A 14,666-nucleotide genomic window follows, 5' to 3' on the forward strand; every position below is an offset into this window, starting at 1 on the left:
CTGGACTCATTTGTGGTACACTATCGTAAATATGGATAGGTTTTGTCAACACAAAGCACAATAACAACCCTATTTCCACCATTGTACCTTTATACATTTAAAAAATTATTTATTAGTCTCATCAAGCACTATTGTAAATGGAAAACATATGAAAGCTTTATGATTAAAGAAAGACAACAAGAGATTGAATGCCTGCATTTTTTTGTTTGTTTTTCTCATTTGCCAGAAAGCTAGATATACTGTACTAGACAAACATCCATAGAAATCGACAAGAACTTGTAGTGTGCAAAGTTTGACGGTTCCCAAATCTTCAGGAGCTGAGCACGTTAAGCTGGAGCCACAGAGGAGACTTCCGTTTTTGACGTGGATACTTCCGAGCCATCATCTACTTGTTTGCCAAAGAGCTGCATGATGCATGTGCGAAACTGATGAAAGATAGCGAAAAAGGATTTCTGAAACAAAGTTGGCGGATTTGAAATACGGAGCAGGTTGACCATTACCTGTCGATTCATGAAAACATAGATGATCGGGTTGTAGATCGTGGCGCTCTTGGCAAAGTACGCCGGCATCGCTGCAGCGAGAGGATGGAAAGCATATCCAGGATTTGCCGCAGCAAAGCAGGCAAAAAAGGTGTACGGTCCCCAGCAGAAAATGTATGCCAGAATCATGACGACAACCATTCTGGATACTTCTCTCTCCGCTTTCTGAGTGGACTCCGATTCCTTCTGCTGCAAGGCAACCTGCGACAAACAAGCGGACGTTGCTTGACTCAGGCTGGGAACTGGGATGCACCGTATTATGCCGATGATTTCACAAACTTACAGTTCGGATAGCCCACCAGACAGCAAAGTAGCACAGCATGATGATAGCCAGCGGGATGAAGCAACAAGTAATCATAAGAACGATCATGTAGGACTGAACACCGGGGTCTTCGCTTCCACTGAATACATCAGGTCCGCAGGAGGTCTTCAGTCCATGAGGCCAGTACCTGACAGGACACAATCATCGGTTTCTGTGTCCACTGATCGCTCAGTGCCAGCGCAGTCATGCAAAGTTCATACCTGCTCCATCCAAAGATCGGGGGAGCACACCATACGGCTGACCAGATCCAGGAGAACACAATTCCGCCTGTTGCCCACTTGGCATCAAATTTGATGTTTCCAAATGGTTTGCATACCACTATCCATCTCTCCCAGGAGATGATCGTCAGGGACCAGAGAGCAGTGATACCTGTGCGACAAGCAGCATTCTCAGTCGAGGAAAGTTGTAGTCACACTTCCAAATCCCGTCGCGGGCCACTCACCACAAACTGAGACAGTGTACACCTCAAATATGCACATTGGGTGCCCGAGAATAAAATACCCAAAAAACTGGTTACAAACACTGATAGTGCTGGCAAAAACCGTTTCTCCCAGATCAGCTATGGCGAGATTGACCAGAATCCAGTTGAGAAATGCCATGATAATGTTAAATATTTTGTTGAGTTCACAAAAGTTGTAAAAGCACATTACTTTATTAGAATATTTTTTTTGTTGTTGTTTTTTAACATTGCGAAAACATTCATTGATATTATTTACAACTGACTGACTCTTTAGTGGCATAAAAATCAGCAAGTGCACCCTCTAAGCAGGCCCAACTTTGGAGACTTCGGTCACTGAAGTTGTTGATGATGATGTCTCTTCTTCACTACTACCCATTCCCAGCATCTGCATCATGCATGAGCGGAACTGTTGTGAAGCAAAGAAAAATATGAGCAGTGAAATCATCAATAACAGACTGGACTCTAGCTTTTTGAGCAGCAGATATATGGCTAATCCAAAAAAAAAAAATCAGTTACACTATGAATTCATTGCACATACAGCGCATTTGACAATAAAGTTGTACTTGACTTGACTTGAATTCAAACTGCACAGAAGCAAAAAATGTAATTACTCAACGAGTATCTAAAACACTGCAGTCTTTTCTAATTAGTTATCCGGGGGTTTATTCACCACAGAACCCCCTATAAGTGTGCAAGAATTTTAGGCACAAGACTGCCGTCTTTAAATTGCCAATTCCACAAACAAAACCCGATGCCGTCGGGGAATTAATGAGAACTAATCCGAATGCCATACTGTACCTCTGGTATTATTGCTGTTTGTGTAAGCAAACGCAGATTCCCTTGTCGTCTCGTGGTATCGCCTGGCGGCAAAGGACGGTTTATCCCAGGCCTCCGCCATGATGATAGCACAAGGAGAAATGTTCTCCCTTTCTCGCAACTTGCACGTGTCTTTAGCTTTTATACTTTTGCTGCAGAGAACTCTGATTGGATTAAGTCAAAATTAAATCACAGCCGTTGAATGGCGCTTTGCGGCAATCCGCAAGCCAATGAGCGGCAACTGTAATTAAAACCAGGAGTAATTGGGTTAAGACACCAAATGCCATGAATAATCTTGTTGGAAAGCAGATTTCCATCCGCTGACTGAAGATGCGGATTATTTGGTGAGCTCTATACGTAGAGTGTAACACAAATTTGGGGTGGCAGTAGCACATCCGTACCAACTCAGGCTTTGGAACCCAACGTTTAAGTCCTACCGCAGACAAACGTGAATCCCTTTGAACCAAGAAATGCCAACCTCCACCCCGCCCTTAGAGGTGCGGGTATCTGGTGAGTGTTTATCCCTTGTGGGTCGACACAGAAGTAATTGTCGTGTCACTCGCTGTCCTGTGAAAAACATATATGCACATTTTTGTAATTTTGAAAAAATGTTAACAAGGAACCCCGTTAATGTTTTTTTTTTTTTTTTTAAAGGACCAAAGTGTACATATGTGTTTTTCACAGGACAGTGACGATTTGGAATTAAGCAACTAAAATATACAGTAAAAGGGCAGACTTCTGCCCTATCCTCTTCTTTGTGTGCATCTTCTTTTCTGTCCTTTGTTCAACATTCACTGATGTAACAATTCACCACTGTGTGTGTGTATGTGTGCGTGTGTGTGTGTGTGTGTGTGTGTGTGTGTGTGTGTGTGTGTGTGTGTGTGTTCACTACTTTCCAGCATGTACTGTGGGATACACCGAGGGCAGTGTAGAGGGGATAACCACTCCACCTCGCTCCTTCTAACAGCACCACCGCATGGCAAACTGACTATCTAGGCCACTATATTAACGCGACCGTTGCGGTTGTTGACATGTGATGGAAGGAACACACCTACCCAATAATCTCCCTGTAAAGAGAGTTCACCTCAGAGCAGGACTGTTCAACACCCTTTTGATCCGAAACGCTCACGTCATCGCCCTACACCCTTTTGATCCGAAACGCTCACGTCATCGCCCTCGTGGAAAAGGCAAAGTGACGGTGATTAACACATTGTGATTTCTTTTGTGCGGCCAAGAAGGTGAATGCGTTTGGTGTACATACAAACACACTAATTCATGACAAATAAGGCAACGCGTGATATTTATTCCAGCAACCATGAATAAAGTCATTTACAGGATTTTTACTTTTGACACTCATCAATGTCATGATCAGAAGCATCTGTTCAAATTCTGCCACGTATTTATATCACAACCTTTCTCTTCACTCTCATCTAAATCTATTCCATCATTAGATCTATTTCAGCCATCATTTTCCTCATTCCTCCTTAGGGCTGCACTCATTGTTTTTGTACAGTATATTGATATGTCTGTGTATGTTGTAAATATTACATGTATTGTATTGCTATCAAGCTAATTGCAGGAAAAGAACGAAGCTTTTCAAAGTGTGTTTGATTATCTGCGATTGACCAGGTTGTCATTTCAGTTCACAGCTTGGGCTTGAATCTGAATTGAGCTGAATGGTACCTTTCTTCTTCCTGGGTCAGTAGCTAGTTTCAAATCTTTGACAAGCTGTTTTGAACATCGAAGCAGTCTGTCGGCCTGAAGAAGAAGGAAATAGTTGATGTGGAAAGTAATAGAAGTCAAACAGGTAGAGCAACAGTTGACCACTGATGGTCCTTTTCCACCGTGCTTGTGCTCGAGCTAGTTCCCGGCAGATGCCCAGGATAGCACCACTTCTTTCTTTTTCCGCAACTGAAATTGGCTCTCGCTCTCACTTCGGTGCTTGAAACTGGCCCCAATTATTTGTTGGGCCAGATTCTGGCACCAACTACGTCAGGGGGCAAGGGTTATCATGACAATCGCAGCTGTAGAGGAAGGACTCCCTGGACGCACGGAAATTTTGCACCAACTGTTGAGTGGTGAACTCCAGCACAATTGCGTCCCACCAGAAGAGCGATGGTGGATGTCCTCACCGTTACGTCACCCTGCTGCCACCAGCCTGCCCAGTTCTGTGAATTATAGTTTGCGCATACAGGTTTATTGACGAGTCGCAACCTAAAGCAAATGTGGGACCAACTGTTTGTCCTCTAAAAAAATCTGGGTGACCGTGTGAAATACACCTCTTATGCCCCAACTGTCTAAAGCAGATTATACGGACAACTCAGGTCTCTCCACAGAACAGATTACCGTAGTTTAATTAGGTCTGACAATTTAATCTCTCCGGAATAAATCAGAGTTTAACCGGAACTGCTTGGCACGGTTTTGTAATCCGTTCTGTGTTTTTCAGATGTTCACTTCTTGCACAGATAGATGGCTTGCATATTTGATGCCGCTTAATGACTGGTGAGGACTTCTCCTGCTGATGGATGCCTTTCAAGGGGGTTGGAACACATTTGCCGTTTAACTCATTTATCTAACCACTGCATCACTAACTGCATGTTTTGCTTTTCTTGCAAATGGCTCTTTGTTGTATTCTATCCAGAGGAGAGTTGACGGCTCAACTCTGACGTTTCGAGGGCAAGTCTGGAATTCCGCTAGTTCTGAACTATTCCCGTTCAGTAAAAGTTCACTACTAGCAGAACTCAGATTTACTCCCGATTACCAACAAGAGTTGAGACTCTTCAGGACCGCCGATTACCAGGCTGATTTTGGAATAATCTCTTGATTCGTGGGTTGGCACTATTTTTTAATTTTTAATTTGAGGTTATTTTTTACACTGATGTGAACTGAACTGTAGGCAACTTTTCCAGTCACGTGTTCATTTGACATCAGGTAATAACCTCCTTGCCAGTCAAGTGCAAAATGTCAAATTTTACATTTGATTGAAGAGACAATCATAACCGCATGGTTCTCTTTCGTCCTTTTGTTTTTGAAGGAGCCAGACTGGTAAGTAAATGAGTGTATCATGCTCGGTGGTGTGAATTCATAGATGAAAAGGGTGATCATGATTTGAGGTGGCTTGCAACAGGTCAGCACTATTTGAAAGTGAACGTTACTGTGAAAAGGGCTAAGTTGTAGTCCAAATGAGATGGCTTGTTGCTGTCAGTTGTGTGTTTCTCCCAATGTTCTCCCGTTATTGTCCATGCTATAGATAGGAATTCCTTCTGAGGATAATCAACACGGCACCATCAAGAGGCATCAAGAGGTCTGCTCATGCCGCATCATGAGGACTGCTCATGCCGCATGTTTCTGCAGACAGAGTTCATATGAAATGTGATTTAAAACAAAAAAAAGTGTCAACTTAGATGTCAATTTTTTTTTGGGGGGGGCAGTTTATCTCTCGCATTAATACACATTATAATATACAGAATTTTCTCTATAGCCAGTAAAATATCCAAATGTGTTTCGTCTCTGCATCGGTGCTCTTACTTTGGGGCGCGGCGCATCCAGACCGGAAGAGGGCACTTTTCATTCGCTGACTGAATGTTTTCAGAGGTGAAGTAGGAACGCTATCGTTGTTTGTTTCATGTCTAATAAAATCATTTTTTCTTCATACAGTAGACACATATTTGTAATTGACATGTTTATACTGTAAAACATCTCCATGTTTTTACATCAATAAATGTTCAGACTGTGTTATATGTTGTAGTTGGCAAATGGAACACTTGAAATTGTCCCTGGTGTAATTGTGAGCGTGAATGGTTGTTGGTCTCTGTGTGCCCTGCGATTGGCTGGCAAGCAGTTCAGGGTGTACCCTGCCTACTGCCTGAAGACGGATGGGATGCACCCGAGGTGATCTTTGGGAACCAGGAACGGGTGCAATAAAGTGATGGTGTTGGTCTCTGAAGGAATGGGGACACAGAAGTCATCCTCGAGCTCCATGGGAGGATTTCTTCTCATTTTTCTCTCGTGTGTTTGTTTTGTGAGCAAAACTGAAAATAAGAATTGTCAATTTTTTTGAAGTGCAGATCCTCTCACATTTGTATATCTCTGTAATTGTGGCCTAAAGTTGTATTTGTGGGAACTTTGAAAATGACTTAGGCTTCACTTAATTGGTTTAAGGCAGGGGTGTCAAATTCATTTTTGTTCCGGGCCGCATTATAATTACTGTTTCCCTTGGAGGGCCGTGATGACTGAAACTGTATAAAGAAGTCAAGAATAACGTTTTATTCAATTATTGTTTAAGTAACTGTAATGAGGGGTTTGGTAACAAGAACATTTTTACCCTATGTCACTGATTTATTACATACGAAAATGTGAAATTTTGGTACAGATTTTAGCAATCATCGTAGAAGTTGACATGTTAAATATGCTTTCGCGGGCCACATAAAATGATCTGGCGGGCCAGATCTGACCCCTGGGTCTTGAGTTTGACATATGGGAAAGTTTTAAGCTCCCCAAAAAAAGCACACGCAACCCACGGGTGTGCATACAGTATATGTTGTAATTCAAACACACACATCATGTCCATTTCTGACCCATTTGCCTTGAGCTAACAAAGATACAGGACGCGACTGACTGTCAAGAATGATTTACCCGTTTTACATGTGGGAGAACTTGATTTGAGTTGTAGAAATTCTCACACCCTTTCTTTGCTATCATGACCAGATGTAACAAAAAGTTTTAAAAAAACCAACACACACACACACACACACACACACACACACACACACACACACTTTAAAGAAATGCCATGATAATGTTAAATATTTTGTTGAGTTCACAAAAGTTGTAAAAGCACATTACTTTATTAGAATATTTTTTTTGTTGTTGTTTTTTAACATTGCGAAAACATTCATTGATATTATTTACAACTGACTGACTCTTTAGTGGCATAAAAATCAGCAAGTGCACCCTCTAAGCAGGCCCAACTTTGGAGACTTCGGTCACTGAAGTTGTTGATGATGATGTCTCTTCTTCACTACTACCCATTCCCAGCATCTGCATCATGCATGAGCGGAACTGTTGTGAAGCAAAGAAAAATATGAGCAGTGAAATCATCAATAACAGACTGGACTCTAGCTTTTTGAGCAGCAGATACTCTTGTTTCTTGTTCTTGTTAAACAGATAGTCGCGCGAGATCAAACCAAACAGACCTGTTTGTTAAAGACAACATAGATGATCGGGTTGTAGACTGCTGAGCTCTTTGAAAAGCAAGAAGGTATGGTGGCCATTCGCAGGTCAAAGGATTGCCCACGGTTAAAGACAATCCAAAGAGCAAAGGTCGTATATGGTAGCCAGCACACCAGGAAGCCCATCACCATGATAATCACCATCCTGGTCACTTCCTTCTCTGCTTTCTGAGTGGAGGCAGACTCGGCCTGCGCTTTTGCAGCCTATGCGGAAAGAGGGAAAAAGTTTCTCTCGCGTTACGAGCCACACCCTGGTTCATCACGAAACATGAACATCTCAGAAGCTCAGGAATAAATAGCCTCTGCAGTTCCGCTTACCATTTTCATCGTAATGAGCAGCTGACCATAGCAGAAGATAATGGTGGCAAGGGGCACAGCAAAGCAGAAGCCAAAGAGGAACATCACATAGGATTCGTTGTTGTATTTATTATTTGTGGTGTACCAATCTGGCCCGCAGGAGCACTGGAGACCCTCTGGGATATATCTGCAAAAAAGCAGAAACAAAAAATAGACAATCACAATCTCCCTCTACTTTGTGCAATGACAAAAAGTGTGACGTTCCGCTGACACTGACCTACTCCATCCGAAAAGTGGCGGGGCCGAGGCAATCAGTGCAAACACCCATGTGAACACACAGCAAGCTATGGCATGGTCCGGTTTAAAAACAAAGTTTCCCAGAGGCTTGCAAATGACCAGCCATCGTTCAAAAGCAATCACAGCAAGAGACCACAGGCTTACCATACCTAAAAGGATGAAGGGAAAAAAAGGTTTTAAAAGGGCTCTTCAATCTATTCATGTGGGTTTTGCGTATCTTTTGAATCAGGGGTGCGCAACTCTGGTCCTTCCTACGTGAGATGTTTCCCTTCCTCCAACACAGCTGATTCAAATGGTCAGCTCATCAGCAAGCTCCGCAGAAGCCCGATAGCAATCGCCATCATTTGAAGCGGGTGTGTCGGAGGAGGGGAAAGGTCTCACGCAGGATACCGCCCCACGTATACCCGCCCCTTGTTTGAAATGCAAGTTTCAGCTCACCGCCAAGTGTCACCATGAAACCTTCAATCTTGCATGCCAACGGTCCAAGGATGAAATATCTTGCAGAAAAACTGCAGAACGCAGTGGAGGAGCCCACACATGACACAAGAAGGTTTGATACCGCCAAGTTGACCAGGATGTAGTTCAGGTGGGACCTGAGCTTCTTGTACTGGATGGTGCAAGCAATGGTGAGGATGTTGATGAACGTTCCCACCACAAAGATAAAGAACATGAACACAGCCATGGCATAAAAGGTGGCTGAACTCCCCAGATGGTCCTGAGGAACCAGGAATGGACTCAGCGATGTGATGTTGTTGGTGTCCAAAGGGACGGGTATCCAGAAGTCTTCAGGCAGCTCGTTGCTTCGATGCCCCCTCATTTTGCTGTCTTTTTTTGGTTTTTTTTTTTTTTTTTTCGTGGAAAAGGCAAAGTGACGGTGATTAACACATTGTGATTTCTTTTGTGCGGCCAAGAAGGTGAATGCGTTTGGTGTACATACAAACACACTAATTCATGACAAATAAGGCAACGCGTGATATTTATTCCAGCAACCATGAATAAAGTCATTTACAGGATTTTTACTTTTGACACTCATCAATGTCATGATCAGAAGCATCTGTTCAAATTCTGCCACGTATTTATATCACAACCTTTCTCTTCACTCTCATCTAAATCTATTCCATCATTAGATCTATTTCAGCCATCATTTTCCTCATTCCTCCTTAGGGCTGCACTCATTGTTTTTGTACAGTATATTGATATGTCTGTGTATGTTGTAAATATTACATGTATTGTATTGCTATCAAGCTAATTGCAGGAAAAGAACGAAGCTTTTCAAAGTGTGTTTGATTATCTGCGATTGACCAGGTTGTCATTTCAGTTCACAGCTTGGGCTTGAATCTGAATTGAGCTGAATGGTACCTTTCTTCTTCCTGGGTCAGTAGCTAGTTTCAAATCTTTGACAAGCTGTTTTGAACATCGAAGCAGTCTGTCGGCCTGAAGAAGAAGGAAATAGTTGATGTGGAAAGTAATAGAAGTCAAACAGGTAGAGCAACAGTTGACCACTGATGGTCCTTTTCCACCGTGCTTGTGCTCGAGCTAGTTCCCGGCAGATGCCCAGGATAGCACCACTTCTTTCTTTTTCCGCAACTGAAATTGGCTCTCGCTCTCACTTCGGTGCTTGAAACTGGCCCCAATTATTTGTTGGGCCAGATTCTGGCACCAACTACGTCAGGGGGCAAGGGTTATCATGACAATCGCAGCTGTAGAGGAAGGACTCCCTGGACGCACGGAAATTTTGCACCAACTGTTGAGTGGTGAACTCCAGCACAATTGCGTCCCACCAGAAGAGCGATGGTGGATGTCCTCACCGTTACGTCACCCTGCTGCCACCAGCCTGCCCAGTTCTGTGAATTATAGTTTGCGCATACAGGTTTATTGACGAGTCGCAACCTAAAGCAAATGTGGGACCAACTGTTTGTCCTCTAAAAAAATCTGGGTGACCGTGTGAAATACACCTCTTATGCCCCAACTGTCTAAAGCAGATTATACGGACAACTCAGGTCTCTCCACAGAACAGATTACCGTAGTTTAATTAGGTCTGACAATTTAATCTCTCCGGAATAAATCAGAGTTTAACCGGAACTGCTTGGCACGGTTTTGTAATCCGTTCTGTGTTTTTCAGATGTTCACTTCTTGCACAGATAGATGGCTTGCATATTTGATGCCGCTTAATGACTGGTGAGGACTTCTCCTGCTGATGGATGCCTTTCAAGGGGGTTGGAACACATTTGCCGTTTAACTCATTTATCTAACCACTGCATCACTAACTGCATGTTTTGCTTTTCTTGCAAATGGCTCTTTGTTGTATTCTATCCAGAGGAGAGTTGACGGCTCAACTCTGACGTTTCGAGGGCAAGTCTGGAATTCCGCTAGTTCTGAACTATTCCCGTTCAGTAAAAGTTCACTACTAGCAGAACTCAGATTTACTCCCGATTACCAACAAGAGTTGAGACTCTTCAGGACCGCCGATTACCAGGCTGATTTTGGAATAATCTCTTGATTCGTGGGTTGGCACTATTTTTTAATTTTTAATTTGAGGTTATTTTTTACACTGATGTGAACTGAACTGTAGGCAACTTTTCCAGTCACGTGTTCATTTGACATCAGGTAATAACCTCCTTGCCAGTCAAGTGCAAAATGTCAAATTTTACATTTGATTGAAGAGACAATCATAACCGCATGGTTCTCTTTCGTCCTTTTGTTTTTGAAGGAGCCAGACTGGTAAGTAAATGAGTGTATCATGCTCGGTGGTGTGAATTCATAGATGAAAAGGGTGATCATGATTTGAGGTGGCTTGCAACAGGTCAGCACTATTTGAAAGTGAACGTTACTGTGAAAAGGGCTAAGTTGTAGTCCAAATGAGATGGCTTGTTGCTGTCAGTTGTGTGTTTCTCCCAATGTTCTCCCGTTATTGTCCATGCTATAGATAGGAATTCCTTCTGAGGATAATCAACACGGCACCATCAAGAGGCATCAAGAGGTCTGCTCATGCCGCATCATGAGGACTGCTCATGCCGCATGTTTCTGCAGACAGAGTTCATATGAAATGTGATTTAAAACAAAAAAAAGTGTCAACTTAGATGTCAATTTTTTTTTGGGGGGGGCAGTTTATCTCTCGCATTAATACACATTATAATATACAGAATTTTCTCTATAGCCAGTAAAATATCCAAATGTGTTTCGTCTCTGCATCGGTGCTCTTACTTTGGGGCGCGGCGCATCCAGACCGGAAGAGGGCACTTTTCATTCGCTGACTGAATGTTTTCAGAGGTGAAGTAGGAACGCTATCGTTGTTTGTTTCATGTCTAATAAAATCATTTTTTCTTCATACAGTAGACACATATTTGTAATTGACATGTTTATACTGTAAAACATCTCCATGTTTTTACATCAATAAATGTTCAGACTGTGTTATATGTTGTAGTTGGCAAATGGAACACTTGAAATTGTCCCTGGTGTAATTGTGAGCGTGAATGGTTGTTGGTCTCTGTGTGCCCTGCGATTGGCTGGCAAGCAGTTCAGGGTGTACCCTGCCTACTGCCTGAAGACGGATGGGATGCACCCGAGGTGATCTTTGGGAACCAGGAACGGGTGCAATAAAGTGATGGTGTTGGTCTCTGAAGGAATGGGGACACAGAAGTCATCCTCGAGCTCCATGGGAGGATTTCTTCTCATTTTTCTCTCGTGTGTTTGTTTTGTGAGCAAAACTGAAAATAAGAATTGTCAATTTTTTTGAAGTGCAGATCCTCTCACATTTGTATATCTCTGTAATTGTGGCCTAAAGTTGTATTTGTGGGAACTTTGAAAATGACTTAGGCTTCACTTAATTGGTTTAAGGCAGGGGTGTCAAATTCATTTTTGTTCCGGGCCGCATTATAATTACTGTTTCCCTTGGAGGGCCGTGATGACTGAAACTGTATAAAGAAGTCAAGAATAACGTTTTATTCAATTATTGTTTAAGTAACTGTAATGAGGGGTTTGGTAACAAGAACATTTTTACCCTATGTCACTGATTTATTACATACGAAAATGTGAAATTTTGGTACAGATTTTAGCAATCATCGTAGAAGTTGACATGTTAAATATGCTTTCGCGGGCCACATAAAATGATCTGGCGGGCCAGATCTGACCCCTGGGTCTTGAGTTTGACATATGGGAAAGTTTTAAGCTCCCCAAAAAAAGCACACGCAACCCACGGGTGTGCATACAGTATATGTTGTAATTCAAACACACACATCATGTCCATTTCTGACCCATTTGCCTTGAGCTAACAAAGATACAGGACGCGACTGACTGTCAAGAATGATTTACCCGTTTTACATGTGGGAGAACTTGATTTGAGTTGTAGAAATTCTCACACCCTTTCTTTGCTATCATGACCAGATGTAACAAAAAGTTTTAAAAAAACCAACACACACACACACACACACACACACACACACACACACACACACACACACTTTAAAGAAATGCCATGATAATGTTAAATATTTTGTTGAGTTCACAAAAGTTGTAAAAGCACATTACTTTATTAGAATATTTTTTTTGTTGTTGTTTTTTAACATTGCGAAAACATTCATTGATATTATTTACAACTGACTGACTCTTTAGTGGCATAAAAATCAGCAAGTGCACCCTCTAAGCAGGCCCAACTTTGGAGACTTCGGTCACTGAAGTTGTTGATGATGATGTCTCTTCTTCACTACTACCCATTCCCAGCATCTGCATCATGCATGAGCGGAACTGTTGTGAAGCAAAGAAAAATATGAGCAGTGAAATCATCAATAACAGACTGGACTCTAGCTTTTTGAGCAGCAGATACTCTTGTTTCTTGTTCTTGTTAAACAGATAGTCGCGCGAGATCAAACCAAACAGACCTGTTTGTTAAAGACAACATAGATGATCGGGTTGTAGACTGCTGAGCTCTTTGAAAAGCAAGAAGGTATGGTGGCCATTCGCAGGTCAAAGGATTGCCCACGGTTAAAGACAATCCAAAGAGCAAAGGTCGTATATGGTAGCCAGCACACCAGGAAGCCCATCACCATGATAATCACCATCCTGGTCACTTCCTTCTCTGCTTTCTGAGTGGAGGCAGACTCGGCCTGCGCTTTTGCAGCCTATGCGGAAAGAGGGAAAAAGTTTCTCTCGCGTTACGAGCCACACCCTGGTTCATCACGAAACATGAACATCTCAGAAGCTCAGGAATAAATAGCCTCTGCAGTTCCGCTTACCATTTTCATCGTAATGAGCAGCTGACCATAGCAGAAGATAATGGTGGCAAGGGGCACAGCAAAGCAGAAGCCAAAGAGGAACATCACATAGGATTCGTTGTTGTATTTATTATTTGTGGTGTACCAATCTGGCCCGCAGGAGCACTGGAGACCCTCTGGGATATATCTGCAAAAAAGCAGAAACAAAAAATAGACAATCACAATCTCCCTCTACTTTGTGCAATGACAAAAAGTGTGACGTTCCGCTGACACTGACCTACTCCATCCGAAAAGTGGCGGGGCCGAGGCAATCAGTGCAAACACCCATGTGAACACACAGCAAGCTATGGCATGGTCCGGTTTAAAAACAAAGTTTCCCAGAGGCTTGCAAATGACCAGCCATCGTTCAAAAGCAATCACAGCAAGAGACCACAGGCTTACCATACCTAAAAGGATGAAGGGAAAAAAAGGTTTTAAAAGGGCTCTTCAATCTATTCATGTGGGTTTTGCGTATCTTTTGAATCAGGGGTGCGCAACTCTGGTCCTTCCTACGTGAGATGTTTCCCTTCCTCCAACACAGCTGATTCAAATGGTCAGCTCATCAGCAAGCTCCGCAGAAGCCCGATAGCAATCGCCATCATTTGAAGCGGGTGTGTCGGAGGAGGGGAAAGGTCTCACGCAGGATACCGCCCCACGTATACCCGCCCCTTGTTTGAAATGCAAGTTTCAGCTCACCGCCAAGTGTCACCATGAAACCTTCAATCTTGCATGCCAACGGTCCAAGGATGAAATATCTTGCAGAAAAACTGCAGAACGCAGTGGAGGAGCCCACACATGACACAAGAAGGTTTGATACCGCCAAGTTGACCAGGATGTAGTTCAGGTGGGACCTGAGCTTCTTGTACTGGATGGTGCAAGCAATGGTGAGGATGTTGATGAACGTTCCCACCACAAAGATAAAGAACATGAACACAGCCATGGCATAAAAGGTGGCTGAACTCCCCAGATGGTCCTGAGGAACCAGGAATGGACTCAGCGATGTGATGTTGTTGGTGTCCAAAGGGACGGGTATCCAGAAGTCTTCAGGCAGCTCGTTGCTTCGATGCCCCCTCATTTTGCTGTCTTTTTTTGGTTTTTTTTTTTTTTTTTTGTCACCGAAAGCAAAAACACCTCGACCACTTCCTGACTTACGATGCCCTTCAACCAATCACGTGTGGCAAATGAATCCAAATAAAGAAAGTCAAGTAAATGAGTGCCACAACGCCAGCGTCCCAAATGTCTTACTCGGCCCCGCGTGGTGGGTCCTTTATACAAAGGGCAAAGGCAACCACTTATCCCCATTAAGGGATAAGTGACTTCGATAATTGACTCAATGATTTAAGTTTGCCTTGATTGGCGTAATTCATTTAGCGGTTCCTGTTTTGCCTGTACTGCCAAATAGGTTAAACAGCAGGTGGACTACATTTTGTGAGCGGCTGGAGTCAAAGGCAACGT

At 42.9% G+C, this 14,666-nt stretch overlaps 3 protein-coding genes across 3 annotated transcripts; all 3 read right to left on the bottom strand.

Moving 5' to 3' along the window:
- Positions 1-83: 83 nt before the first annotated feature.
- LOC109521481 (red-sensitive opsin-like) lies at positions 84-2,241 on the bottom strand. The gene is made up of 6 exons (XM_019879311.1): positions 2,120-2,241; positions 1,304-1,510; positions 1,062-1,230; positions 823-988; positions 501-740; positions 84-425 (listed from the first exon to the last, which is right to left on the bottom strand). The coding sequence occupies exons 1-6, from the start codon at positions 2,217-2,219 to the stop codon at positions 327-329; spliced, it is 981 nt and encodes a 326-aa protein (XP_019734870.1). The 5' UTR covers positions 2,220-2,241; the 3' UTR covers positions 84-326.
- A 4,702-nt stretch (positions 2,242-6,943) lies between these two features.
- On the bottom strand, positions 6,944-8,810 carry LOC109521628 (blue-sensitive opsin-like). The gene is made up of 5 exons (XM_019879588.1): positions 8,401-8,810; positions 7,943-8,111; positions 7,687-7,852; positions 7,333-7,572; positions 6,944-7,198 (listed from the first exon to the last, which is right to left on the bottom strand). The coding sequence occupies exons 1-5, from the start codon at positions 8,777-8,779 to the stop codon at positions 7,094-7,096; spliced, it is 1,059 nt and encodes a 352-aa protein (XP_019735147.1). The 5' UTR covers positions 8,780-8,810; the 3' UTR covers positions 6,944-7,093.
- Positions 8,811-12,450: 3,640 nt separating this feature from the next.
- On the bottom strand, positions 12,451-14,438 carry LOC109521625 (blue-sensitive opsin-like). The gene is made up of 5 exons (XM_019879586.1): positions 13,908-14,438; positions 13,450-13,618; positions 13,194-13,359; positions 12,840-13,079; positions 12,451-12,705 (listed from the first exon to the last, which is right to left on the bottom strand). The coding sequence occupies exons 1-5, from the start codon at positions 14,284-14,286 to the stop codon at positions 12,601-12,603; spliced, it is 1,059 nt and encodes a 352-aa protein (XP_019735145.1). The 5' UTR covers positions 14,287-14,438; the 3' UTR covers positions 12,451-12,600.
- Positions 14,439-14,666: the final 228 nt, after the last annotated feature.

Source organism: Hippocampus comes, unplaced genomic scaffold, assembly GCF_001891065.2.
Source record: "Hippocampus comes isolate QL1 unplaced genomic scaffold, H_comes_QL1_v1.1 scaffold44, whole genome shotgun sequence".
Taxonomy (NCBI): domain Eukaryota; kingdom Metazoa; phylum Chordata; class Actinopteri; order Syngnathiformes; family Syngnathidae; genus Hippocampus; species Hippocampus comes.